The sequence below is a fragment of the Poeciliopsis prolifica genome, unplaced genomic scaffold (assembly GCF_027474105.1).
Source record: "Poeciliopsis prolifica strain line A6 unplaced genomic scaffold, Auburn_PproV2 SCAFFOLD035, whole genome shotgun sequence".
Lineage (NCBI taxonomy): Eukaryota > Metazoa > Chordata > Actinopteri > Cyprinodontiformes > Poeciliidae > Poeciliopsis > Poeciliopsis prolifica.
In genome coordinates this window covers 5,430,607-5,458,507 of record NW_026562410.1, presented here as the reverse complement: position 1 = coordinate 5,458,507, position 27,901 = coordinate 5,430,607, and the positions used below count along the sequence as shown (strand labels likewise).

Genomic DNA, 27,901 nt, shown 5'->3' with positions numbered 1-27,901 from the left:
GGTAGTGTCAATAAGTTTAATTATTATTTTTGGTTTCATTTCATGACTTTTGGTTATGATTAAAGTTTGGAATTTTTAAATAATCTTTATTAGTAAACTTGAATGAATATAGCGCAAGAAACCCCACCATACAGAGAATTATTAATTTAATATCATCCAATATCACCCCTCAGTGGATGAGCATTGGTTTAATCCGAATGCTCTGCGATAACTGGCACGCGAAAACAGCAACGGGCGTTTTTGGTTCCGGAAGTCACAAATTAAAGCAGAAAATGTATTAAAGTTTAAGGGCATGCTTAAAATAAATACTAAGAAAAACAAACAAAAAATATATGTGAACTATAATAAATTATTTGGAGCTATCAAAGAAATACACTGAAAACCCGAGCCGACCGGAAGTACCACGACCAGCGAAGGACCAGACGGAAGCTCCGCAGAAATGGCGGCCACCGAAAACAGTGTGGAGAAGAAGCGAAAAGCTGATGATAGTCAGGAGAAGGAGAGAGGTTCTGATGGGGACGGAGAGGGAGAGGATGCAGACTGGGTCGGACCCATGCCAAGCGAAGCCACGAAAGCAAAAAAGAGAAAAGGTGGTGTTTTCAGGAGCGAATTAACAACATTATGGCGGCCATGTCTTCTCTAACGAACCTTCTGTTTGTTGCTCCCTTTGCTGGTTGTTTTCCATCAGTGCTCGAGTTTGAGCGCGTCTATCTGGACAACCTCCCATCAGCTGCCATGTATGAGCGGAGCTACATGCACAGAGACGTCATCACACACCTGGTCTGCTCAAAGTGAGTGACGAGCAACAAGAAAACTTCACTCTTGAAGTAGGACTTTGATTTAAAAGCGACGCCTCCTTCAAAAGTATTTTAACCTGATCTTAAGCTGATCAAAAGCAGTCCAGATGTAAGAATTGGCTTTTTGTTGTTTTGGATCTGGGACTTTCTCACGCAGAGCCTCTTTAAATAGACTGTACTACTGCTAACCATCTTGTTCAATCATGAACTTTGACCTTACCTGATATAAATCACACCTGCAGTGCTTTAAATATTGTTTTGGGTTCTTTTGAGACTCGTTGATGGCTGAATATTACATCGGTGTGCAAAATGTTCATTTGAAATATGTTCGTCAACAATTACTTTCCTCTAAACAGGCCTTTGTCATATTATTATCGCCATATCGTTCAGCAGTTGTGATGATTATGATTTATCGGTGAGCACAAGATTTCGGTGAGCACAAGATTTGTTTCTCTTCTGCTTTTGAATGTCTTCAGATTGGTGCGGGACTTTTTAAGATAGTTTAGGAATCAAATTGTCTTTTGAACACTGCTTTTTGGTGTTTAATCACATTATTTTTGTCTATAATTAACATTTGTTTGACTTGAAAGACCAAGTCAGAAACCTGTAACGGGGCAACTTGTGTTTTTATCATAAAGACAAATTGAATCCACAAACTGTAAGAGCGAGAGAATAGACACACACACACACATAAAATAAATGCAGACTTTGTAAAAAATAAACATCACGGTCTTATTTATTTGGTAGATGTTTGGGGGGGGGAAAAAATCTATCGAAAAAGTCAACATGTGTAAACGTGTTGTGACGTTGCCCCCCTGTTTCCAGGACAGACTTCATCATCACCGCCAGCCAGGACGGCCACGTGAAATTCTGGAAGAAGAAAGAGGACGAGGGAATCGAGTTTGTGAAACACTTTCGCAGTCATCTCTGTATGAGCTAAATCGAAACCGAGACCCGCTCCGCTGCGGCTCCCGCTCCGGTCCTGAACGTTGTCGTTGCTCTGTGTGCAGCTGTGATTGAGAGCATCGCGGTGAGCGCAGAAGGAGCTCTGTTGTGCTCCGTCGGGGACGATCAGGCCATGAAGGTGTTCGATGTGGTCAACTTCGACATGATCAACATGCTGAAGATGGGGTGAGTCCGACGCGTCAAAGACCGGGGAGATATTGATTTAAGTATTCTCATTTACTTTTTACATGCGTCTACAGAGTTGGAGTGAAACGTTTCTTGTCTTTCATGTTACAGCCACAAACCTGCAATTACTTAGTTGAGATAATGAGTTAATTTTTTTATTACTTTACCTTTACACCATTTTGTTTGTGTGTTATAACGACTTCGTTCTTGTATTGGTGTGACTTTCTCGTATCATTACGACTTTTCTTGAATATTTCCATAATATGACTTTTTGTTGTACGGCTTTTTTTCCCCCGTGTTACTTTCTCGTAATATTACGACTTTTTTTCTTGTGACTTTTTGTACAACTTTATTCTACTACACCTGAATTCTCGTATAACCATAACTTTATTTTTGTGTTATGACTTTTTGTCGTACAAAATGTTTTCTTGTGTTATTCTGATGTTTTCTCAAATTATTACAACTTTATTCTTGTATTACTGTGACTTATTTTTTGTCATGGTACTACGACCTTTTTCATGAATTTCGACAGCCTTATTTTCATAGTATGATATGACATGTCAAATCATCTCAACTTAAGTTTTTTTCTCGTATTCTTACGACTTCATTCTCATGACCTATTCATTTTTGTCCTACCTTGGCCGTCAGATAAACCAGCATGAAATAGAGCTCAAATGTAAACTGGAAGGTTTGTGGCTGTAACGTTTCAAAATGTGTCCAAAGTTGAAGACGTATTGGTACTTTTGACAGTTTTTGTCTGTGCCTGCAGGTTTCATCCAGGTCAGTGTGAGTGGATCTACAACCCGGGCGACGCCATCTGCACCGTGGCCTGCTCAGAAAAACCTACAGGAAAGATCTTCGTGTACGACGGCCGGGGGAGCAACGAGCCCCTTCACCTCTTCGACAAGCTGCACTCTTCGCCGCTCACCCAGATCCGCCTGAACTCCAAATTCAGAGTCATCGTGTCGGCCGACAAAGCGGGAATGCTGGAGTACTGGACGGGCCTCCCCAACGAGTTCAAATTCCCCAAACACGTGGGCTGGCAGTACAAAACGGACACGGACTTGTACGAATTCGCCAAGCACAAAACCTATCCCATCAGCCTGGCCTTCTCCCCCGACGGGAAGAAGATGGCCACCATCGCGTCCGACAGGAAAGTTCGGATCTTCCGCTTCCTGACGGGGAAGCTGATGCGAGTGTTCGACGAATCGCTGACGGTGAGTTGACTGCGGGTCCTCCGCGTCGCGCCTCGCCGCGCCCTGCAGTGACGTCACGCTGGTGTTTTGTGCGCACTCAGATGTTCACGGAGCTGCAGCAGATGCGGCCGCAGCTGCCCGACATGGAGTTCGGCCGGCGGATGGCCGTGGAGAGAGAGCTGGAGAAGGTGGACGGCGTCCGCCTGACCAACATCATCTTTGACGAGACGGGTCACTTCGTCCTCTATGGGACCATGCTGGGCATCAAGGTCATCAATGTGGAAACCAACCGGTGGGTCATGCATTGTGCTGGACGGTAAATTGTCTCAACAATGATTGCAATAAAGGATTATATAGTTATTGAGTATTATAGTAATAATTATAAGAATAGTTTAAGTACACCTATTCAAAGATAAAGAAAACGTAAAATTTTACTACTGGAATTGGAAAACATTTCAAATATTCGAACGATTTCAATAACGAGAGAGAGAATCTGTCAGAGACTGATCTGAAAACAGATGTTTGGTCTGGGTGAACTTCAGAGTGCAGCTGCGTTTCCATTATGAAAGTGAGCAGAACTTTGTCAGTTTTCCGCTAATGTTGAAGAAACACAATATCGGGGTTGCGGCGTTTCCATCAAACAAGGAACACAATTAAAAATCACACGTGACGAGTCATTCAAAAACATGCCGCACCGCGATCCTCTGACCACTTCCTGTCTCCTCCTTTTTTTTTTTATGTTTTTTTTTTTTTTTGCGTCAGTGGCAACATCCAGTTATTGACGTTGTGACTCGGGATGTGAAAAAAAGTGTTTCCATGGCAGCATTGTAAAATAAACCAATATACGCAGATATCAAGTTGATGCCAAAACCTTTTACAAAAATGTAGTTGTTTTTTTTAACGTTGTGTTTCCATTAACCACATTTATTTTCCAAATGTCAAATTGTGGAACTTTGCAGCCAATGGAAACGCAGCTGTCGTTCTGTGTATGTAAACTTCTCCTTTTAACTTTCATTTTCTTTTAATGGACAGTAAATAATGAGAACATTGTCTAAAAGAAGGGGCAGTTTTAAAAAAAAGGTTTTACATTAAATCCACCAGTTTCCATTGAGACAACGTTGCTTCACATACGTTTTATTCACATAATTCAATTTTTATCGTTGTCATTATTATTAGTATTTCCTAAAAATCACCGACTTGCTGTCCGGCCTCTCGTCCCAGATGTGTGCGCATCCTGGGGAAGCAGGAGAACATCCGGGTGGTGCAGCTGTGCCTGTTCCAGGGCGTGGCCAAGGCCATGGAGGTGGCGCCCACCATCGAGATGAAGGCCTCCGACAACCCGGCCCTGCAGAACGTCGAGCCCGACCCCACCATCTTCTGCTCCGCCTTCAAGAAGAACCGCTTCTACATGGTGAGACGGCGGGGCGGCTCGTTTCAACGGCCAGCTTCTTTTCACACCTTTTTTTTTTTTTTAATGTCTCATTGCGATTTTGTTGTCGTTAGTTTACAAAAAGAGAACCAGAGGACACGAAGAGCGCCGACTCAGACAGAGACATCTTCAACGAGAAGCCTTCGAAGGAGGAGGTGATGGCCGCCACTCAGGCCGAGGGGCCCAAGAGGGTGTCGGACAGCGCCATCATCCACACCACCATGGGCGACATCCACCTCAAGCTTTTCCCCGTGGAGTAGGTTTAACTTCTGAGCGCGAGGCGATCCGAGCTGCTTCCTGCGTTTCAGGATTCAGAAAGCATCTCTGATTTTTTTGTGTGTGTGTGTGTGTTTAGGTGTCCCAAAACCGTGGAGAACTTCTGTGTTCACAGCAGGAACGGTTACTACAACGGCCACATTTTCCACAGAGTCATCAAGGTAGATTTTTGTCTGCAGCAGCGGAACGATTGTTGTTTTCTGGGAGATTGTCGGACGTTAATGAGCCGATTTTGATTGAAGAATCTCAACAAAAGAAAGAAAAACCGAAGTCGAGCCTCTTCGTTTTCCACAGAGCTTCATGATCCAGACCGGAGACCCCACCGGCACGGGCATGGGGGGGGAGAGCATCTGGGGCGGCGAGTTCGAAGACGAGTTCCACTCCACGCTGAGGCACGACCGGCCGTACACGCTCAGTATGGCCAACGCTGGCGCCGGCACCAACGGCTCACAGTTCTTCGTCACTGTGGTACCCACAGTAAGTTTTTATACCCGGCCATTTTTACACTCGCCTGTTCAAAAATAGCAGGAATTACTGCCGTTTGTAAACATTTTACTATTTTACTTTCGCCATTTTTTTTTCTTTTTTTGGGTTACTTACTGAAATTTTGCCAAGTTTTGAATGAGCTGGCGACTCTGAACTTTGACCTTTGACTCACTGAATGTGACGCCCATCCAGATTCATGTAGTTGTTACTTGCATGTTAAATGTGGGCGACAACAGTGCATCAAAAATGTTAAAATGTTAAAATATCCACGGTGGGATCTGGAGGAGTTAAGGATGTAAAAAAAACAGCAAAATATACAATTTTCTTGCCACGACGCAGGTCTTAAATTTCATCCATATGGTCTTAAAAAGTCTTGCATTTCATTTGGCGAGTCGTCCAGAAACTCTGCTGACTGACTTTAACCCTCCTTGTTCTCTCTTGCTCCTCTGCAGCCGTGGCTTGATAACAAGCACACGGTGTTTGGACGGTGCGTCAAAGGGATGGAGGTGGTGCAGAGGATCTCCAACGCTAAAGTCAACCCCAAGACCGACAAACCCTACGAAGACATCAGCATCATCAACATCACCATCAAATGATTCACTCTTTCAATTTCCTGTACCATGACGGCTGTTTTTAAAGACTTATTGAAAGAAAACTTTGGATTGTAACTTTTTTTTTTTTTTTTTTTTAACCCATCAGGTTCTGGGTTACAAAACTGTTGAAAGGAGGAAACGTCAGCCGTACAAATGATGTCAAACAGTTTAATTTTGCTTTTGTTTTGCAGCGTCACATTATTTATAATTTACAAAAGCCGTCATCAAGTCCACTTGTAACAAAGGTTTCACTGCGTACTGTTTCCACGTCTCGGTTCTCACAAACTACATGAAAAGGCTGTTTCCACACGTGCATTGTGATTTCTTTTTTCCTTTTTATACTTAGATACAAATAATAAACATTACATAGCAATGAATAAAACATCCAACTCAAACCATGGTTCGTCGTTAAGAAGTGTCAGTGTTCGGTTTAACGTCTCGGATTCAATTGGCGTCTTTTACGCACTTAGACAGCGACGCGCAAAGTGAAGAGATAGTTTCACATTTTTCATGCTTTCTCTGTAACAACGAGGTGAACGTAACAGGAGGTGATTCACCTGGCTCCACATACGGAAGTTCGTTTCTGCCGTGAGAGAAGAAATAAAAAGCCCGACAGGAGGTCGTATTTAGGAGATTCAAAGTCGTAATTGCAAGAGCTGACGTCGATTTCGACTCCGAAGGGAAACTTTTCACGTCAATGTCGACGTTTAAAGTCACGGTGCGACTCAGGCTCGGAATCGTGAGAAGGGAAGTGACGCTTCGTCGCTTTACAATCTCGCATTTCAAGACCACGACTTGGAAAGTCGAAATTATGACTTGGAATCTTTGTTGGGCTTTTATTTTTCTCCCCCATTCATGGCGGAAATGGATTTCAAAACAGAAAAAAAATTAATAATTTTAAAAAATCTGGCATTTCATCTTCTGCTCACAGAAACGCCCCCCTCCCCACCTCCCCCTCCTTTCCCGTCTGTAAATAAATTCAGTAAACAGTCACTCTGTAACAGAAAGCAAGCCATTCAGCTGGAAACAAGCAGTGCGACCCCTTCAAGTCCAGTCCGGAAAATCAAACAGGTCCACACACTCGGAGAAACTAGTTTGAGGCGACTCGAAACGAGCCGCCTGCACTACAGCAGGCGCTGCTGACATCAGGCGATGAGGCAACGTGAACACCGACTAGAAGCCACTGGACTCACTGAAGCGATAACTGGTTACTAGCTCTGTTGATAACGTCATTTGCAAAGATGTGCTGGATTTACAATACAAGGTCACTGTAGTCGCTTTCCTGAACTAGCTAACGGTTAGTGAGTTAAACTTACAGAACTGAAGCTGGAAAAAAAAACCCCAATCACAACAAGGATTGCTGAATGGAAAGAATAGTCTAGATTGTTGCAGCACAAGAAGCGTTTCAGAGTAAATAGGCTAGTTACTGAAATAAAAGTTGATGACCACGAATGACTGGGGCTTCATTCTGAAAGTTGAGGTGGCCGTGGTTTTAATAAAGCCAGAGGGAAGATGAGACGGGGGGCGGGGCTTCCAGCCGCATCCTGGAGGTTTGGGGTAAAGTCAGTGAGTGCAGGAAGCGTCGGTGGCAGCTAAATGACGACGACGGTGTTTAAGCTACATCCAGGACTCCGGCGGCCACCAGCTGCCTGGAGAGCCAGTCCAGCCCCTCGTGGAGACCCATCCCGCTGCGGGCGTCGCAGCCCTGGATGTGCCAGCTCCGTCCGCAGCACAGCTTGTGCAGGCTCAGCAGCTCCGTCATCTCCTCCACCGACACGGCGCCCGGGACGTCCTGCGAGGCGAGCGGCGCCAAAAGGTCAAGGGCCGGGACGGGCTTCAAATCAACAGTAACGATGATCACGAAGACTTCCGCATCGTTACCTGTTTGTTGGCGAAGATGAGCAGCAAGGCGTCCCGCAGCTCCTTCTCCGTCAGCAGCTTGGCCAGCTCGCTGTGCGCCTCCATCAGTCGGTCTCGGTGGCAGCTGTCGATCACGTACACCACCGCTGTGTGAACAAACCACCGGCTTCACAAACTCAGACTCGAGGCTTATAAGAAACCCTTTTGTAACCATTATGAATAAATACTGAGGCTTGTGTCACGACAGAAATGTACAAAAGAAAACTGAACACTGCATTGCAGCAGTGAAAAACTCTTTTTGTGTGTTTTTTTTTTTACACAAAATGCACGTAACATTGTGGTTTGGCAACAGAAGTGAGCGAGTAGCGAAGACCAACGTCGTCCAACAAACAGGCCGTAAATCTACACTTATGGTAAATTAGATAAACGAAAGGATAATATATTGATAATTTTTACAATAAATTAGGTAAAGGTAAAAATACAACTGCCTATAGGACCATTGTAGACTGAAGCTATTTTTTTCTTTATCAGTTCAGAAATTAACAAAAAAGAAAAGGCTGAAAAAGTTGTACATTTGTAAAAAAAAAAAAAAAAAACCTTCAAAGTTTGCAATTAATTTCACATATTATTAAGAAAAAAAAAACATGTAAAGTTTTAGAGCTCCAAAAGTTGAAAATTAAACATGTCGACGTTTAAAGTCACAGTGCATGGATGTTTTTAGGTGAAAATTCACTGCACCTTGTTTTTACTTCTGCCTACAGTGACCCTAATATGCAGATGTACGAAAAAGAACAAAAAGAAACAACAAAAAAACTAGCACGCTCATTAGCTAGTAATATTAGCAACTAGTTAGTGGGAGCCTCAACCGCCTCAAGTCAGAGATTGTTGGTTCTCACACATTTTCAAACTTTTCCCGAGCCTCCAGTGACGCTCATTGCTTCTTCAGGTTTATTTTCTATTACCGCTTTTTCTTTTTACAACATTCTAAATACTCAACCTGAACCTGAACATACCTTGAGTGTTCAAATAATAGTGTTTCCAGAGAGGCCTCAGTTTATGCTTTCCTCCCACGTCCCAGATCGTGAATTTCAAGTTTTTATATTCTACTGTCTCCACATTGAAACCTGGGAGAAACAGGAAGGAGAAACATCTTTCACTTAGGTGTTAATCGTTGATATTGCGGCCTGGTTTCTAAAAAGAGGCGGTACCGATGGTCGGGATGGGCTGCATAAACTCATCCTGTTTCAGCTTGAAAAGGATGGTGGTCTTTCCCGCTCCGTCAAGCCCCAGAGTCACGACTCGGATCTCCATCTTCGGACCGATGTGGACCCTGTTGTCCTGGGAGGAGAGCACATCCGTCAGCCGTCTGTTTGTTTTTTATCTCTTAGTGTCTGTAGGTGGGGACAGTGGGTACCTTAGTGAAGGTGACGGGGATGCCGGCGTCCAGCTGGACGTGGTCGGCCAGCTCCGTGAACTGATGCTGCTGCTTCTGAAGAGTCTCCAGCAGACAGTTGATCTCCTGCTTGGCCAGCACCACTCGGCAGTCGTCCTGCGGCGGAAAATGAAGTGATCACTCCAGGGCGTCTCTGAATCCGCCCGACCGTTCGTTTGCTTAAAAAGGTTCCTGACCTGCTGGAGGGTTTTCTCGCAGTGCAGGCAGGCAGTGGAGACCTGAGACAGCAGGATGGTCATGTCCTCCTGCTGCTGCCGCAGCCAGATGAGCCTCTCCCTGACGTGAGCGTCCACCACGCTCAGGGCCATCTCCTCCTGCCGACACAGCGTCTCGTGGAGGTCGGCGAAGTAGGCGCGGACGCAGGAGCGCGCGCTCTCCGCCGTTCCAGGGATCTGCCGGGGTAAAAGCAAAAAAAACAAAGCAAAAAAGTTTTAAAACCAAAAAATTTGCAGGAAAAAGCGCCGTCATTCGGGCGGAAGCCTCACGTGTTCCGTGTGCGCCATGCCGACGCCGTCCTCCACTATCTGCTCCCCGCCCTCGATCTGCTGCACGATGCCCACCAGCTTCCTGGAGTACTCGGACACCTCGTCTGTGAACGTTCGGATGCAGTGAGCCATGTCCAGGATGGACGCACGGATCTGGTTGGCTTCCGTTTCCAGAAGCGCGTGCTGCACAGAATGCATTCAGACGGGATATTTAGTGAAGCAGCACCTTTTCATGAGTTGTCAGACAAGGAGCGGCTGTAAATATCAATGTTGACGCCTTGCCACAGATTCCGGTTTGGATGTAGGTCTGGATTTTGATTGGTCATGCCAATTGTTTTAAAGCACTAATCATATATAATATACTCTATTAACATGGGGTTAATGCTAAAGCGCCAACTTCTACCATCTTGATATCCCGTCATGGTATGCTGCTCTCCACACAATCAAATCTGTTATTTTTGTTCCCGTTTCTTCGTTTAAATAACATTTCGATTGGGTAAACAGCCCTTCAAAATAAGAGCATTGACTAAATGCTAACAGTTCGTAACCAAAACTTCAACGCAGACGTCGAACTTTATTCAACTGAAGGTTTACAAAGCAACCAAGTAAATTAGATCTCTAGAGTTTATCTGGAAAAATTAATACAGGGGAAGTTAATTGCGCTAAATAGCTCAAAGTTAGCAAAACGCTAAACAAAATAAATAAATAAATAATTGCTCTGCTGATAGCGGATCAGCACAAGTGTCCCCAACAATGCCGATTTGTCTAACTGTTGTGGAACAACTTCTAAAAGCACTTGGGCATAATTTTTCTTCATCAGTGGAGTCTTGCGTTAAGCAAAACATTTACTGATTTCTTTAAAATAATAGCCTGATGTTTTTGTGTAGCTCTGGGACAACCCGCGCTTAAAAAGTTTTGAAAAGCATCAAAATCCACAACATGCTCGTTTTTCACTTAGCAAAAACCACCGACGTCTGCGGGCGCAACCGGACCCCTCCTACCTTGTGTCCTTGGTGCTTGCCGTATTCCTTGCAAACGCAGCACATGAGAGGCCCTGACTGGCAGGCCTCCTCCAGACAGACGAACTCGATGGCGTGGACTTGGTGCTGCGGACACAGCATCTTCTCATGGGGCTTGTCGGCCAGCGGCACCCGCCGGTGTTTGGCCAGCGTGCGGGTGGAGTGGGTGAGCTGGGAGCACTCGGCGCACAGGTGCGTGGCGCACACCGTGCAGTACATGGACGCCGTGTGGCTCTCGTCCTCGTCGCAGCGGATTATACACTGAGGAACGGGCGGAGAAGAAGATTGGTCTTATGTACCTTTAGAAAAATTAAACATGCGGAGAGACTTTTCTGTGCCTGTGAATTCGGCCGCCTTACTTCTCCCATGCCTTTCAGAGCGTCCTCAGCCATTCCGGACTGGTTGCTCGCTCCGTTCTGGAGGCGCTCCAAGAGTTCGAGCAGAGCAAAGTTCTTCTTTAGACCCCAAACTCCAGAGTCCCCTACACAGAGAGACAGACAGAAAGTTTCAGCATTTTTGTTGGTTTCTTCCCTCGTGCAGCACTTTTTGCACCCTGTGCTGCCGTAAACAAGCTGTATGAATACATTGAACTTGGCCCTGATTTCGTGGAATGGATACTTTTTGTGCTGTTACAATAGGTGTACAATTTCTGGGTACTCTGCCCACTTCTGGGCTGGTGAAACCCACTGCATTTTTACTGTATGTAATTCAAAACGAGCTCTGTGACCCTCGCCCAGCTCTGTGACCCTCACCCAGCTCTGTGACCCTCACCCAGCTCTGTGACCCTCACCCCAGCTCTGTGACCCTCACCCAGCTCTGTGACCCTCACCCAGCTCTGTGACCCTCACCCAGCTCTGTGACCCTCACCCCAGCTCTGTGACCCTCACCCAGCTCTGTGACCTGTCTGTCGAAGGGGCAGCGGACCGCTCTGCCATGCAGGGGCAGCCGGGTGAGGCAGTCATGGCACACCGTGTGACCGCAGAGCAGCAGGCGTGGGACCTTGTCTCCTTGGAGGGAGAACACGTCCTCACACACGCCACACTCCAGCACCTGCATGAGAGGAAGCAAAAATGAGCAGAACCGTCCTGCAAAGCTTTGACAGCTGCAGAGAGAGAGAGGGGAGGGGGATCCATTTGACCCGAAGCGGAAGGATGCTTTCAAGGAATGTGGTTATGAAGAAGAAAGTTGCAAGTAACTTTAATCCTTTTTTTTTGTCCTGTTAGCTTCATGTAAATGCAACCCGCTTTGACATCCCCGCGACGTGTGGACTTGTCACTGCTGAGCTTCAGTACCAAACAGCTGCAGCGCTGCTGAACCAGAGCTGTTAGCATGCAAACACAACACCTTACATTCTGCACACATCTTCAAGAACAAACGGAAAGAAGCAACCCTTTTATGATCATAAATCAATGCATATACATGCACACGCAGTTCCTATAAGAGCTAGGCTGCCCTTTAGCATCCGTTGCCAGCAACGCCAACGCAGCAACCTTAGCTCCTCGTTATCACCAAAACCAGCCGACGAAACCCCCGCGCAGCGACCCGAGTCCGGCTGTTGATGTCCGGGGACATCATTCCAACCTTGACGGTGCCGCCATTCGCTCCCCTCCCGTGCCGGAGACAGGGCTCCATCGTCGCCACAGCGCCCTGCTTGTTTATCCCTGCTGCAGCGGCGGCCATTCTCAGACGACAGCGGAGAAGAGGACTGCCCCCCCTCGAGCACTTCCGCTTTCGTTTGCTAGGACCTTTTAGCATCCGCGGCTACCCTGCGTGAACATTTCCACACTTTGTCAGGTCAGCGCCACTTTTAGCGGGTCTTTATGTGACGGACCGACATAAAGTAGAGCATAATTGTGAAATGTGAAAATATAAATAAATAAATGAAACGGTGTAATGAACAAAGCAACCATATACACTTATTTATCTTTTTTTTTTTATTTGAAAAAAATATGTAGCTTACATATTACGGTTCAAGACAGGTACGCCAACTATATATATGTAAAAAATAGACGCTAAAGCCGAGTTTGCATAAACTAAAGAGCTCCAACAAGGTCTACGCGCTTCTGACTACATATCCCATCATCCCGCGCGGCACCATTTCGCATCAGTGACGCATTTTGGGCGCGTCTCGCTTCACCAACCGACTGTATGCCGTTACAAGCGGTAAACTGCTCCTGTCGTGACAACAATGATCCTGTTGAATGAAGCATTGTGACTTGGTACGTTCGTTCATTTACCGCGTTGTTTGTCCTGCGTGAGTTCATGTTTAAAATGTGCCACGCTTTTACGTTGGGCGGGAGAAAATCACTCTCTGGTTGAGCTGTCACTGTCGTCGCCAATGATTCAGGTTTCCACCAGAGATGTCTCAGCAGGCCCAGCAGACGGGGGCCACGGCCCCTGACTCCCCCGTGATGGTCGTCACAAGTAACGTGCAGAAATACGCCATAAAGAAGAAGAAGGTCCTCAGTCCTGAAGAGAGTGAGCTGTTTGAACTGACCCAAGCTGCAGGGATCACAGTGGATCAAGAAGTGTTCAAGTGAGGGGCCCCAAATGGGTAGAAATGTGAAATCTTTCTGTTATTATTATTATTTTTTTTTGCTGGTGGAGAAGTGGACTGACTTTGTCGTTTCCCCCGCCAGGATTATGGTGGACCTGCTGAAGATGAACGTGGCCCCTCAAGCGGTTTTCCAGACGCTGAAGGCGATGTGTGCGGGCCTGAGAGTCCCAGAGAGCTCCACGGAGTCCTCGCACACGGCGAGCACAACCGCAGCACCCGCAGAGGTCAAAGGTCAGTGTGCGTTGTTAAAGTCAGGACGGATGAGGAACGAACAGCTGTCTCAAGACGTAAACTAAAACACCTGGAAGGATCCGTTTGGATAAACATTACTTTATCTTAGTATTGACAGCACTAGAACTGTGTCACAACTGGTCACCTTACAACCGTCTGGACTTTAAATGTCTGAAGAAGTTTGCTTTTATCATTTTCAAAGTTCGGATAAATACGGAAAGCAGTCTCGTCTTAACACAGATTGAGTTACGGATTCACTTGAAAACTCTGCACCGGTACAACACACTCAGACGCACCGACGTCTTCGCAAGCCTGGTCAAACATGTGAAAACAACACAACATTCATTTGTCGATTCAGCGCAGTTAGACGTCCCTCAGAGCACCGAGCGCAGAATTAAACCGAATAGATTTGCCCTTAGGGATCGAGACCAGTACAGATATTAACAGCGGATCACTGCACCTCAACAGAGAGAGCGTAAAAATAAAAGTTCTGTTTGCTGGCTCATGCCTCAGCAGGGCCTTGGTGACATGGTGATGCCCGGCAGATGTAAATGCTGTTTGTTGTCGTTACTAGTTTCCTCCCACAATCTTTTCTTTGCTCCTCACATCCTGTTTCAGATCTGTAAAACGCACATGTTACCTTAAGCTATTGTTCAGTTCAAACTCACACCAATTCCTCCCCGTTTACATCACGTGTAAGGGCTTTCCATGTGGGGGTGAAATGAAGTGTCTGCCACTGTTTCTTGAGATTTCTTTTCTGTCCCACACAAATTGTTTCTTTTCTTTCTGTGCCCCCGGTGCTTCCTGAAGAGGAAGAATCTCTGGCCTCTGGGAAAAGCCCCAAGCCCGTCGCGGCCCACCATTCGGCGTCTGCCCCCAGATCCGCAAGGGTCAACACTAAGATTGTGGTCTACGGCCCCCAAGATGCTAGCTCAGCTCACTCTCAAGGTCCCCTCTCCTTCACTTCCATCTGGGTTCTTTCTCAGTAGAAATGGCCGATCTCATCATATTTACAATACAAAGCCAGAGGCTTCCTCATCCCATTGATTGTTTTGAATGGAACGTTTTTGTGTGTGTGTGTGTGTGTGTGTATGTGTGCGCAAGCACGTATAAACTAGAACGTCCATGAGTGTTTTTGCCTTCACCATGCACTTCTTTCATCTTATTTCGTTTTGTTTGCAAAGTGGTTGAAATGTCTGGGGAAACAATGTGTAAAAATATGAATTATTATTAATCATTTTAGATTTACAAAAGCATAAATTCCCTAAAGTAACTAAGATTGGCCTGTTAGCATAAAAGTGATATGCCGACTTGACATTTAAAAATATTATGCTAACTTTTCTAATGCTAAAACATTTGTTAGTAAATATTTTTTTTCAACTTTTGGCACAGAAAGCAGCGGGGGGAGAAATTGTTTTTATTTATGACCTTTTATCAGATTAAGCAAATGCAGTTAGAATTTATACATCTGGAAAATTATAAATAATTTTCAAAAACTGAATCTGAATACGTTCAAAGATATACGAAGACTCTGTGCTTTGGATTCATTTCGCATTAGTCAAAATTTGGCAACATCTCACGCCGTCATTCCCCTCCCTGACTCCATAAGTGCCATGCCCCTGGAACCAGAGATCAGAAAATCGTCGTTCTTTTGTTTTTACCTCTCATTTGTTTGCTTGTTTGATTGGTTATGTTTTTGTTTTGTTTTTTTCAATCAGTGCGTAATAAACCCGGAGCAAGCCAGAGTGAAAAGAGTCGAGAGCCCTCCAGCCAGAAGGTGCAGCGGCAGCCAAGCGCCACCAGAGGGCAGAAGACCAAGAGCTCAGGCAGCAGCAGCTCCTCCTCACAAATAAACTCGTCATGAGAGCCTCTTCAGTGTGGGACCTTATGTAAATATGTAGCTTAGTTTCATATCAGTTATTTGTTTTACTCTGTCGCTGTTTATGTTTCAAATGGTTAGAATGATTTGTTCTTTGTTTTCGTGTTTTATGTCCATTTGACTTGGCAACGACAAAAGAAATGTTACTTTCTTCATCTTGACATTCACTTTGACAAATAAGACTAAAGATTTAAAACTACCGTTCCTCTTTATTTAGCAGGCTTTCAGCACGAGGGATGATAGACTTTTTGGCAAACAAAAAGCATCTACGTATCCATCCATGAATATAGTTGTTGCTTGACAAATGGAGATTTTACCTTAAGTGACGTACTAATAGTAATGTCAAATATTTACTTTTTTTTTTTAAATCCAAATGCAATGACGTGTGCATGTTTTTATGTAATTAAACTCAAATAAATAAAATCTGTGATTAACTTGCCGTGTTTGGTTTATTTTTTTACGATTTCAACCAAACGAAGGGTTTGTTGTGTTGGCAGTTGTTGATAAAACTACTCTTACTTTTTGCAATGTTTCACATCGATTCGTTACCAACTTTGAACATCTATAGACTTGGCTAAATACTACCTCAAGCTCAGTCAGTCTGGACAAACAGCGTCTGTGAACTATTTTTAGTCTTTCCAAAGACTTGGTTTTTGGTCTAGAGTCTCTTGACTAACGTTCCTCGTGTTTAGGCATGTCCAACAGTGTCCCACTGGGGTTTTAATATGTGTCCATGCTTGAACTCAACTGATTCAAATAGTTGAATTACATCTAGAGGCCTGCTAATGAGCCATTATGTTCATTCAGCAGTCAAACCTCCAGAAAAACAAGAACATTTATGATACAGGCTCTTGAGGACCGCCTGCATCTCAAGTCTTTTGCTGCATCTGTCAGGTTTACTTCCGGAGTCGTCTTCCCAGATCTCCAATCTGGACAGGAAATAATAATAAAAAACAAATTTAAATCAAGTGGAACTGTGACAACATTTCCAGCATTACAGAGGTTGGTAAGGCAGATGACAGAAGAACAAAAACAACCATTACATGCCAAACGGTTCTTTGACAAATACGTCTGGGAATTTTCTTTTTACAAAGCCATGTGGGTGTTGCTGATCTTTACTGAGAACCAAGAGGTTTGGGCAGATGACGCCAAGACTGAGATTTCACCACAGGGAATGTCAGCCATCCTGAGTCCACAAAGCTAAATCGTAAGACATGTGGCCCTAAGAAGAAACGTGTGGCTGAAGAGAAAATGAGAGACAGCTCTGGACAATAATCTCACAAAGACTAATTGCTCCGGGGGCACAGAGGAAGAGCACAACCCTGGTCCTTGACACAAATGTCGCAGGTTCGAGTCCCGGCCTGATGACCTTTGCTGCATGTCTTCCCACTCTGTCATTACTTATTTCTCGTCTGACCACTAGAAAATAAAGGCTGTTTGAACCAATAAAACATTTTTTAAAAATCTAATTGCTGTCCTACTGACAAAAGCAGATTTCAGATGCCACGCTTGGAATAATGGATTGAAAATAAGAAAAAAAAAAAACTACCATGTACAAAAGGGTAGTTGGTAAAGCGTGGAGGTCGTAGTCCTCAATGCGATTGTCTGGGGTTCAACTCCTGGTCTTGGTCCATTTGCTGCATCTCTTTCCCGTCAAATTATTGTTCAATTTCACGTGTCAGAAAAATCTCTGGAAAAACAAAAAGCAGAGAAGTTTTATTATCTCAGTGCACAGCTCTGTTGTCGGGGCCACACTTCCAGCCTACATAACTCCTTCAGGTCACTCTCCTTGAACTGCAAATCCCTTTGCATAATTTGACTTGTGCAAATTACAGCCTGACTCCCAGCTGAGACAGTGAATTCAACGAACATACTTCAAATATTTTCCTTTTATTTTCTTTTTTTTTTTTTTTTTTTGCAGGCTGTAGCAATATCGCCAAAGCTAGATTCTTGAAATTCCTTCTGTTCAACTTCAAGACTCCAAATCGAGGCTCGGCTGAAGATTCTCCAGCAACAAAAGGTTGGAGGAAGAGCCCATTCATGTGTGAGCTGGATGGGATCTCTGTTCTCACACGTCTTTGTGTTCTGCCAACCAAGCGGCGGCTCCGTCCTTCTCGTCTTGTAAGGCTGACGATAACTCGGAACATCTCGAGAAATGAATGTTTTCGTCGCCGTCGTGCGGAGAGGAAGCGCAGATTTCAAAGTGTTGCTGACAAAGAACGCTCAACGCTGCTGCTCTTACTCTGCTATGATCTTATTGATATTTTTTTTTCTTTTTAAACAGTTTCATTTTTTTTCTTCCTTTGTGGCAGCAAGAATAAAAGCAGAGAGTATGAGGAGTGGAAAATGATAAGTTTTGTGTGTGTGTGTGTAAAACAGTGTGTGTGTGTGTCTGCATTATGATTCTTATGACCTGAACGCTTTGACTTCCATCACAGGGGGGCAGTAGAGGCACATTTCCAATTAACACCATCGAATTGTTTTTGGCCCTTTTTTTCTTCTTCTCCTTTACAAATCAGCTCTGTCATGAATGACAGTGAACTAGAAGCGCGTCAAGTTGTCTCGGTTTCTCTCTTCCTCTTCTTCTGCTGCTGCTGTTTGTAGACAGACGAAGTGACACCTCGGAGGTGAAAGGGGCAAGGAGAGAAGGGGAGAGGAGACACAGAGGAAGGCTGCGGGGCTTTTTTATGTGGCCGTTTGTCCTGTTTATGTGTCCCTGCCTCTCCCTGCTCCTCTCCGCGCGCGCCGCATTGATGGCGGCGTGCCTGTAATTGATGGCACCATATTGCTGTGGTGTAGCAGGTTTAATGGGGCTTGACAGAGCAAGGGAAAGCAGCGTGCAACCAGGGACGGGACTTAACCCTTTCGCACTCGCGCCACCCTTTCATCCGCCTCCTCCCTCTCCCCGTACATCAGCGCGTGCAAACACAAGCGCGAATACAAATACGCCCTGGGTGATTAGCTTGTTTACGATTCCTACTGTTTACCGGCGGTCATGCTAATGGCGGTTTGGTTCATGATCAAGGAAGCATTTCTCTCTTTTTCTCTCTCTTTTTTTCTCTCTCTCTCCCGCTTCCGAAAATAAACACTCGCCAGCTGTTGGTGAGCGCCGCTGTTTTCGCTCAGAGGAGCCTAAACGTGTTTGACAAAAGGTAAACGACCGGGAATTTATTCCTTCAAAAGTTAAAAAGCCGGGGGAATGCGGTTACCCGACGCCGCCTGCAGGGGTCAGTGTATACCTAAACTAGCGCTCTGCGCGGCCTGTCGCTTCCTTGGACTTCCAAAGGCATTCCATGTCCAGATTTTTTCTGTCTTTTTTTTTTTTGGAGGGTGTGAGGGGTGGGGATGTGTTTATTTTGTTATGGGGAGGGAATTTCATAGCCCCGCACTCTTATTCTTCCATTAAAGCAGCTCGCGTTATCCTTCTCTCGGGGCGCACGCGGGTCTCCTCCTGTACACACTCTTACGCGCCATTAATCAATAGAGAGGATGAAACGGTGCCATTGTGCGCGCGAGGCGAAGGCAGAGGCGAACCAGCGCGCTGAAGAACGAGCCAGTCGAAGCTGTTGGCAAATCATTAATGGAAGGTGTTGGTCTAAACCAAGTTCTCACACCCTCTCTGAGCAAGCTGTTCCCAGGTGACAAAAACCTGGGAAGAGACGCTATTTTAAGAGCCAACATCACACCTCTGGTCCCCTCCTTTCATTTAAAAAAAAAGAAGAAGAAAACCCTGTCACTTTCATTCCCCTGTCGAATCCCTTCCTCCTCAAGAGCGTTTGGGTGTGGAGGAATATCATCCCATTCCTCCCCCACGCCCCTCTGCGTCTGCTCTCTCCAACCTCTCAACAGCCTGTGAACTCTCGGTCCACGTTTCTCTCTGAATTTCACTTTTCCACCCCTCCATCTCTAACCCTTTCACTCTCCATCATCTAAAACTCCTCTCCTCTCCTCTCCTCTCCTCTCGTCTCCTCTCCTCCTCTCGTCTCCTCTCCTCTCCTCTCCTCTCCGCTCCTCTCCTCTCCTCTCCTCTCCTCTCCTCTCCTCTCCTCTCCTCTCCTCTCCTCTCCTCTCCTCTCCTCTCTCTCCTCTCCTCTCCTCTCCTCTCCTCTCCTCTCCTCTCCTTCCTCTCCTCTCCTCTCCTCTCCTCTCCTCTCCTCTCCTCTCCTCTCCTCTTCGCCAGGCCCCGGCCGCAGATTGGCTATTTCCTGCACGCGCCCAGTAGAGCCCTTATCAGCAGTAAAGTGCTGATTGTTGGTCTGTCTCTCAGTCTGACTGACAGTTGGGGCTGCGCTGCTGAAATGCCTGATTTGGTCAATGTTTGTCTGTGGGGCCTTATCTCCACGCCTTATATTAACTGCCTTGACAGTATGTGCAGGCAGTCTCTCTCCATCTTGCTGCACCACCCTCCCCCACCACCACCACCACCCATCCCTCTGTCCTCCGTCTCTATCTCCCCCTCGCTCTCTCCTCGCTCTCCAGTCTTTCATCCACCAGCTAAACATTTTTTTCCCCCTGCTGATCCTCCTCTTCTATCTTTGTCCCTTTTGTAGCTGCATCAGCACTTGAAGACCATAAATGTCACTTTTTGTCTTGTTTTGTTTTTGTTTTTTCCCCCCTTTGTTTTCCTTCCTCCCAAAAGCAGCAGGGATGTCAAAGCGAAAAGGGTCAGTCCACCCAAGTTAGAAAAATATCGCCCCCCCCCCACACACACCTTTTTTTTCTTTTCTTATTTTTTTTTTACTTATCTGTAGTGGGGCCAAGCCATGTGGATCTTTTTGCTTCGATCTGCTGAGCTCTCTGCAGTAAATAGAGGGGAACTGACTGGCGTTTGTGCAGGAGAAACTAGTATATTGTACATCAAGATGCCTTATATATATATATATATATATATATATATATATATATATATATATATATATATATATATATATATATATATATATATATATATATATATATATATATATATATATATATATTAACACACAGTATTTTCTGACATTGCAACTATAAAGTTAAATTTATTGCAGTAGGATTTTACACTGAGTAGACCAACCCAAAGCAAACCATATTTTTGAAATCGAAGTAAAACATGGCTGTAAATTTTTGATACTCATAAAAATCAGGAAAGTGTGGTTTGTCTGTGTGTGTCTGTGTGTGTGTGTGTGTGTGTGTGTGTGTGTGTGTGGTGTGTGTGTGTGTGTGTCTGTGTGTGTGTGTGTGTGTGTGTGTGTTATCTGCCCTGGCCTATAGCAGATAAATACAAACACAAACAAACCAGGCAGGTGTCAGGACAGAGTTTTACACATATTTCAGAATCGCTCTCATTCATTCTCTGAAACATATATATTTTTGCATGCAGCTAGCATTGGCAGCATATTGTTCATTGTCTGATTTTGCATGTTGAAGAACTTGACTTTTGAGACGGGGAATGTTGGCTTCTTAGATTTCTGAAACTATCCAGAGTTTCTGCTAAGCTGGACAGAATTACTCAGCAGCTTCCGATGAATCACATGTCACTGTTTAGGTCATGTTTGTTTATTTTGTATGAATAAACAACATGGCCGTGTCGTTTGAAAGGCTCTGGGTCGGTGACTTGTAGAAGCCTGACTCACTGCGTTCACAGCTGTACGTTTTTATAGATATAGATATAACGCCTTTCCAAGTGTAAAAACAACTCGTTTACAGAAATGGAGTTATTTCTCTCCACTGTCGCCACATGCTTACTGAGTAGGTGAAATAACTGCAAACTCAACAATTATATATTTATATATATATATTCACAATATATTGTATATACAATAAGGATCTAAATGACATGTATAAGATTTTTAATGATTTTCTTTGGAATATGTCCTTGCATTTGATGCAAATGCTATTTTATAACGCCATGGCTTTCCATAAGACTGTTGGTGATAAAAAAAAAAAGATAATGTCTGCAGTTATTTACAAAGATAGGTTGAGGTCAGTCAGGATGACCTTGTTATGTGAAACATTGCAAAACAGAGCTTCTGAACTACTGCTTTAGGTCAATGAGAAAATGTTACCTGATCCTGTTACTTTACTAAAACATGCACTCATGCAATTCATCAAGTACATCTGTAAAAGGGGCAGAACGAGACAAAATTGACTTCCAAATTTTACATTGAGTTATAATGTTATTCCCTCAACAAAAACATAGAGTGGTGCTGTGATTCTTTCATCCCTGTTTGAGAGATCTTTTCATCTCCCGTGGCAACCATTCGGCCGCGCAAAACACCAGGGTGGATCTAGCTCCGCCTTTGAGCGCTGCAGAGCAGCCCTCCCTCCCCTCAACTCCTTCAGACTAGCCAGCAGCAATTAGCAAACATCTGGTAGTACTCTGCATCTGCTGCGTTCATTATAGGAGCTATGTCTCAGTGAAAGGCTGATAAAAATGTCATTAATAAAGGGGCCATGTTTTAATAACTTCCTGAAGACGGAGGTTCAGAAAGATCAGGCATTCTTAAAGAGACAGAGGCCAAATTTCGCGAAGTTAAAATACAAAGTAAAAATTATTTTCAGTTATATTTGACATGTGCAGGACTTTTATAACAACAGAAGTTAGCATAGTTAATTGATTATAATACGGAGTGGCTCTATGTGCCTGAAAAACACAATACTGAGTGAAAAAGTATAAAATCCTTGAAAGTGCTTTAAATTCAAACGGCAGTTTTTGATCATAAAGCCAACATTTGGAAAATGTTGCCCTTGAGATCAGATATTTTTATCTACCTAATAAAAAGAGAAACACACATTCACCCCCTCACTGTCTGAAGTTAAATCAGACCAAGACTCTTTTGTTTTAAGTCAGGTAGAATTACCAAAATTATTTCAATTTTCTAAATGCCATGAACTATAGCGAGAAAATGTATTTGATTTTTTTGGTCACTTTTTTGGTGTATTGAATTTCAGCATTTGAGTAGCTAGGTCATTTACCTTCACACAATTTGTTTATATTATTTCAATGTAACAAATATTTATTATTCCTAGTGCCTTAATGACTCATTGACCTGTGTGATTGAATAATGTCTTATATTTTATATGTTAAACAGCGTTATTGGAATTGTAGGATTTTTTAAAATGTTAAATCTGTGTTTTGCTCTGGGAACCAGTCCGTGTGCGAGAGAGAGCTTTTGAAAACATAAAATTTTGAATAACACACGAATCATATTGACAATATTACACTCCTGAATGATCCAATGGTTAAAAAAGCTGGAGGGTTGTAGTGGATACCATGCTTACTCATCAGAACTAACACTCACACAGTGACGTTTATTTAACGGTAATGACTGAATATCTTAAGTCTTCAGAACTCAGCTAATCTATCACTCTCGGTTCTTCCTAGTCGCAGCGTTTTCTTCTTTTGCCAAATAAGTGGAAAGCTGAAACCCCGAAACAGTATATCTGTAATCTGGGCAAAGAGATTTACTGTCCTCAGCAGGAGTAAATGGCCCCTGGGCTCCATGCCACACACCGAGGAGTGACTAAATTAAACACTGTGACCTGTACGGACTCGGTTTTCAAGGCTGTGGCTCGCAATAACAGAGATATACGTTATCAGGCGCCTCGTTTGTTGTTTTAAACACAAAGTAGGGGTACTTTTTTCCCCCTCTATTTTAAGGCAAGAAAAGAAAAAAACTTAATACAACACAATGTGAAAAGTAAAGTTGCGGTACAAAGTGAAGAAAATACCAACAGCAAATTTGGTCCATCTTTCTTAGATGTGGTTTTTATTAAGGGTGATATGGGTTTCTGCAATTTTTAGATCCAAACTCACAGTTATCATCTGACTCTGCCCAGGGCGGCATGGCCTGCCTAGGGTGGAGGTAGGGACACCACTTTGCAAGAAAAGTAAAAAAAAAAAAAAGAATGGGCATTTGGGGAACTTTGAAGGAGTTTCTATTATTTTTTTTCCCCCATCTCCAATCAATGTGAGTGGGCATAAGCCAGGGCTGACCAAAACCTTTTGGGGCCTTGAGCAAAATTTCATTTGAAGCCCCCCATACCAGCATGCCAACACCAGATTCTTTATTATTCCTCACCTCCTTTCTATATGCAATACACCTACCATCATTACCATAACTCATAATTAGCTTAATATGGCTGTTGATTTTAACTGTACAGGAGTGGAAAACTAAAAAGAAAAAAATATATATTTTGAGATGCAGAGCAGTGTTTCAGTGTGCTGTATTATTTTAATTATTTCAAAGTAACATCAGCTGTACAGCAAACAAGTTGACAAGTTTGATGTCTTACTTCCCCAGCAATAGCAGCAGCCTACAGCAGGAAGAAAATCAAATTTGTGTAACTATAAAAATAATATAGATTGTTTTTCATTGTGTAACAGGACTTAATTTGTTTTATTCAGTGTTATTTTAAATATCTGTATATATTTTATCATACCATATTGGTGCTCTTGGACGCCCCCTGGTGGTGTGGGGGCCAGAAGCAGCCGTTCAACTCGCATGACAAGATATAGGCTCTCGTTTTAAGTCAATAATTCTAGAATATTGATTAAAAAAAATTACTAGTTCTACTGGCAGATTACTTTACTTATAACATGGGGGAAATGTCTTGTTATAAGATAAAAATAAGTCTGCCAGTGGATCTAGTCATTTTTATCAATACTCCAAAATTATTGACTTAAAACAAGCGCCTATATCTTGCTGAAAAGTTACTCATTGGTTCGTTTTGTCTTATTTCAAATGAAATAAGATATTTGCACGTGAAAGTCGACCAAAAATACTTGTAAGATTTTGTGTTTTTCCAGTGTACTAAAGTCTTACTTGGCAGGATTGTGGAGATGACTGTAATTACCAGGGTAAATATATATAAACCCTAATCCACGCTTACAGAAAATCCTGTTTTTCGTGAAGTAGCACTAATCAACAGAGACCGAGGAGGTAAACAAGGCGTTTTAAGCTTTATTTATTTATTCACTTTATTAGCAAGAGGCAATTCTTCCGTCTGCTAATAGCAGCTGTGGGAACGAATGGAGTTCACACTCGCTGGGACCCCTGTTGGGCGGCAGGCTGTCAGGTTACGCACAAGCCCACACGTAAACACAAACGAACCCGAATGGGTTCTGTACAGCTGTGAGCCGCAAATTCACGGTTTCTGGCAACGCTGCTGTTTGGTTTCAACTGGAAACTTTGCCTGTTTGGGAAAATAATCGAATGTGTGTTTTATCACGGTAGATCAATCAATTTCTGACTTTTTTTTAGGTGCAACTGGCAACTTTCATCTAGTGTTTTAAATAGTGTTTAAAGACAATGGGTGATTTTCAGTTGTTTAAATGTTTTTTTTTTATTTTTTTACGTTTTTCTGGCACTTGTGGTGTTTATTTTCAATATTCAGACAGGAAATGGCCTAAAACAAAATTGACTTTGTCATTTAGTGCCTTGAAATTGGGCCTCTGCCTCTTTAAGAAGCTCCTGCTCTTTCTGAAACTCTGTCTTCAGGAAGTCATCACAACATGGCTCCTCTGTTCAACCTTTAGCAACATTTGTAACTCAAAAACAGTGAATGTTACATAATATTGCCTCTTTAATTTCCTTTCACTTTCCACCAACTTATAGTTAGCATGTTTGCTAATGCTAGGGTTATAGTTAATTTTTGCTATTGTTAGTTATCCTTAAATGCTACTTTCAGCATGTTAGTGAGGGTTGTTAGCATGTTAGCATTTCGACTAATTCTGTTCTGTCTGCCTTTGTGACAATTAACATTTAAAAATCTAATTTACAGCAAAACAATCATTACGAGATTTGACATTTGGGCTCCACGTTACAGCCACAGGAAATTGCGAATAACAATTTTCTCCAACTTCTGACATTTTGGAGGCTGGTTGGTAAAGCTGTGTATGAGACAACAAATGACACAAACAACCTCCCTCATAAGCTGTTGATGAGGATAAAAGTACAAACGTGTCCTTAGCTTTTCTTTTTTTGGAGTGGTAAGTTGATGGACTCAAAATCGCAGTGTTCCCCAGCTAGCTGTCTCGGCATGATGTCCTTTCAGGCTTCACTGTTGCCTCTGGAAGAGCTCTTGTAAGCAGAAGTAACAATAATTCAACTGTTGCTTATAAGCTCCCAATTATTGGCTGAAGTATAAACAAGGAAGAGGAGTTTAATCATTTCCCGATTGAGAGACTTCCAAAAGTGTTTTCTTTCTAAAGTGTGTGTTGGAGTGCTCAAAATCCCTTTTCATTACAGCACAGACACTGGTTACTGGTCTATCCTTATCTCAGTTAGATTTTAATGAATTTTTCTATTCTGTGTGTTTCAGCTGTGAATGTTTTAATTGCCTTTATTCATGCTGATTTAATTAATGCACCTTTGCAGTATATGAACTTTGAAACTAGTTGAGTTTTAATTGATTTTCAGCTTCCTTTTTTAAATTTTCTTTTCTATTTGAGGACAACTTGTTTGCTCGCTGAGATGCGGATCGAGTGAAGCACAGGAACAAACGGCTGTGAAAAAGTATTCACACCCCATGTTGATCTTTTTTTATTTATTTATTTTCTCACTGTGTCACGTTGCCGCCTCTAACCTCAATGCGTTTCAGTGAGTTTTTACCAGGTACCACAACATAAAGTAATCATGAAGAGGCAGGGGGAAAAAAAGGCGTACGCATTTAAAAAAAAACAAAAAACATCTGTGTTGTGTTCTGGGATTTAGCCCCCTTCTACTCCAACAACCCAGAATAAAACGTCTTATTTTTTTATGCACATTTGAATCATATATGCTAGGAGCAGGCGATATGGAATTAAAGTTTTATGGCCATCTCTTAAAGTATTATTGTGACAATTATAAATCACCATATGAATTGTCTCTCACTCATTTTCCGGGTAATTTTAGGCGACTTCTGGAACAATCATAGCTCCGCAAGCACAAACACTGCTGTCGAAAATATTTCTAATACACTTCTTTTGAACACCAGTCACATCAATAAGTGTGATTTGTATCACACTAAACCAGAGAGTGCGTTTAATCATATTTTCAAACGTTTTGAAACTTATTGATAATCTCAATGGAAAAAAAAAAAAACACTGGAGAAAATAGTAATACTAACATTCCCAACAACACTGACAGTTTGGCGGGGAAAGGGAGTTTAAACGCCGTTAATTGAAATTTGTCGTGGCAACAGTAAAAAATCGGATCATGGGAACTTAAAATGATTTTAAATCATTATTTTAAGAGCGTGACGAATCTTTGTTGATTTCAATTAGCTGGAAAACGAAGACTTGTGCACCAAAGCGCGCAAGTTCTCCAGCACACGCACGTCCGCATGCAAATGCTTGTCCAGATGTGAGGACGGCTGAAGATAAAGAGGCCAGCGGTCCTCCAGGACAGCTGCCCCCCTCCTCTCCGCTAACCCGCCCTGGAGGATTCCTTTATATGTCAGGTTTGTCGTGTCATGTCCTGTCACTGCCCTGCCTGGTGAGCACAATGCCGCGCCGCCATGAGCATTCTGCATGTGTAAAGACGTGCCTTCAACTTCCTCCACATGCACGCTCGGACGGATGTATGCTGCCGCATCGGCGTGCACGGAAAAAAACACGGGTTGGCCTTGCAACTCTGGGCCGTCTGCGGCGCCGCTCGCTCAATGTGTTGGATCCTCACTCTCTGGCTGCATGCCAACAACTGCCCCCCATTGTACCCTGTGAAAAGAAAGAAAGGCCTGTCGCTCGCGCACACATATGCACACGCAGACTTTCAACCGTCCATCACACCGTACGACAAAAAAAGCCACACAATTAGCCTATAACATGATGAATATTTACATACATGGCTGATGCCGTAGAGGTTAATCCCGTTTCCTGTTCGCCTTGGTTTTGACGAACGCTTCCTCATTGGAGAGGTCACCGAGGAAGGTTGGCGCGTCCTGGTTATCCAGGTGCACCAAAATGAATCATTGATGACTTGAAGTAATAAATAATAGAGATTATTTCATTTATCTGAAGGGCTGGGGGGCGTACAGGTGGCTTCACATGTCAAACCTCAATACACCGGCTTGTATATTTCCACAAATAAACGCAGGACTTTTCTGTAGCTTGAATACATTTTGTAATGTGATTTTTGTAAAAATATTTCATATATGACTCAAATAAGCAATATCTGCCATTAATTCATGTTTACTTTGGTACAATGATCATTTGAGGTCATATTTCATTAGAATAAACCGGCCTAAATGAAAATTGGGAATAAAAAAAAAAATCACTGGAAGTAGGGGCTGGGATCTCCAGAAAACAATATGCAAATAAACAACGTGTGTTGTTTGAGTATTTTTTATTATTTAAGAAAATACTTACCAACGTAATTAAGCTGAAAAATTGTGACTAAAAACATTGTCACCAAATGGAAGAAGGTTGTTACTGTAACAACTGGCAAAGAACGAAGACGATGATGTGGCAGCAAAAAAGTGTCATATGATTAAAACAATATTTAATATATATTATGAATTGTTTATTTACCTAGTAAACACAATCT

At 43.3% G+C, this 27,901-nt stretch overlaps 3 protein-coding genes across 5 annotated transcripts; 2 read left to right on the top strand and 1 right to left on the bottom strand.

Annotated features, from left to right (window-relative positions):
* The first annotated feature begins 427 nt into the window (after positions 1-427).
* On the top strand, positions 428-6,308 carry ppwd1 (peptidylprolyl isomerase domain and WD repeat containing 1). Its single transcript, XM_055052441.1, has 11 exons — positions 428-590; positions 689-791; positions 1,623-1,726; positions 1,808-1,928; positions 2,698-3,145; positions 3,226-3,416; positions 4,346-4,535; positions 4,628-4,809; positions 4,909-4,990; positions 5,124-5,306; positions 5,768-6,308. The coding sequence occupies exons 1-11, from the start codon at positions 440-442 to the stop codon at positions 5,909-5,911; spliced, it is 1,899 nt and encodes a 632-aa protein (XP_054908416.1). The 5' UTR covers positions 428-439; the 3' UTR covers positions 5,912-6,308.
* Positions 6,063-12,497, bottom strand: trim23 (tripartite motif containing 23). Its single transcript, XM_055052447.1, has 11 exons — positions 12,307-12,497; positions 11,613-11,775; positions 11,085-11,206; positions 10,708-10,986; positions 9,707-9,889; positions 9,398-9,613; positions 9,183-9,317; positions 8,977-9,106; positions 8,782-8,892; positions 7,790-7,914; positions 6,063-7,700 (listed from the first exon to the last, which is right to left on the bottom strand). Exons 1-11 carry the CDS (start codon positions 12,478-12,480, stop codon positions 7,521-7,523), a joined length of 1,818 nt encoding a protein of 605 aa, XP_054908422.1. The 5' UTR covers positions 12,481-12,497; the 3' UTR covers positions 6,063-7,520.
* Positions 12,498-12,818: 321 nt separating this feature from the next.
* On the top strand, positions 12,819-15,831 carry mzt2b (mitotic spindle organizing protein 2B). Of its 3 annotated transcripts, XM_055052479.1 has the most exons (5): positions 12,819-12,944; positions 13,073-13,261; positions 13,365-13,513; positions 14,324-14,461; positions 15,232-15,831. In XM_055052479.1, exons 2-5 carry the CDS (start codon positions 13,086-13,088, stop codon positions 15,375-15,377), a joined length of 609 nt encoding a protein of 202 aa, XP_054908454.1. In that variant the 5' UTR covers positions 12,819-12,944; positions 13,073-13,085; the 3' UTR covers positions 15,378-15,831. The 3 variants fall into 3 exon arrangements, with proteins under 3 accessions (XP_054908454.1, XP_054908456.1, XP_054908455.1); XM_055052481.1 differs by lacking the exon at positions 14,324-14,461; XM_055052480.1 differs by lacking the exon at positions 12,819-12,944 and having other exon boundaries at positions 12,952-13,261.
* Positions 15,832-27,901: the final 12,070 nt, after the last annotated feature.

Excerpts from the sequence above, each read along its gene's own strand:
- ppwd1 (XM_055052441.1), top strand. The coding sequence starts at position 440 with ATGGCGGCCACCGAAAACAGTGTGGAGAAGAAGCGAAAAGCTGATGAT. Across the intron at positions 3,146-3,225 it reads TGTTCGACGAATCGCTGACG|ATGTTCACGGAGCTGCAGCA; the intron begins GTGAGTTGACTG and ends GTGCGCACTCAG. Across the intron at positions 5,307-5,767 it reads TCGTCACTGTGGTACCCACA|CCGTGGCTTGATAACAAGCA; the intron begins GTAAGTTTTTAT and ends GCTCCTCTGCAG.
- mzt2b (XM_055052479.1), top strand. The coding sequence starts at position 13,086 with ATGTCTCAGCAGGCCCAGCAGACGGGGGCCACGGCCCCTGACTCCCCC. Across the intron at positions 13,262-13,364 it reads GTGGATCAAGAAGTGTTCAA|GATTATGGTGGACCTGCTGA; the intron begins GTGAGGGGCCCC and ends TTCCCCCGCCAG. Across the intron at positions 13,514-14,323 it reads AGCACCCGCAGAGGTCAAAG|AGGAAGAATCTCTGGCCTCT; the intron begins GTCAGTGTGCGT and ends TGCTTCCTGAAG.
- trim23 (XM_055052447.1), bottom strand. The coding sequence starts at position 12,480 with ATGCTAAAAGGTCCTAGCAAACGAAAGCGGAAGTGCTCGAGGGGGGGC. Across the intron at positions 9,890-10,707 it reads GCAAGCACCAAGGACACAAG|CACGCGCTTCTGGAAACGGA; the intron begins GTAGGAGGGGTC and ends CATTCTGTGCAG. Across the intron at positions 7,701-7,789 it reads TCATCTTCGCCAACAAACAG|GACGTCCCGGGCGCCGTGTC; the intron begins GTAACGATGCGG and ends CTCGCCTCGCAG.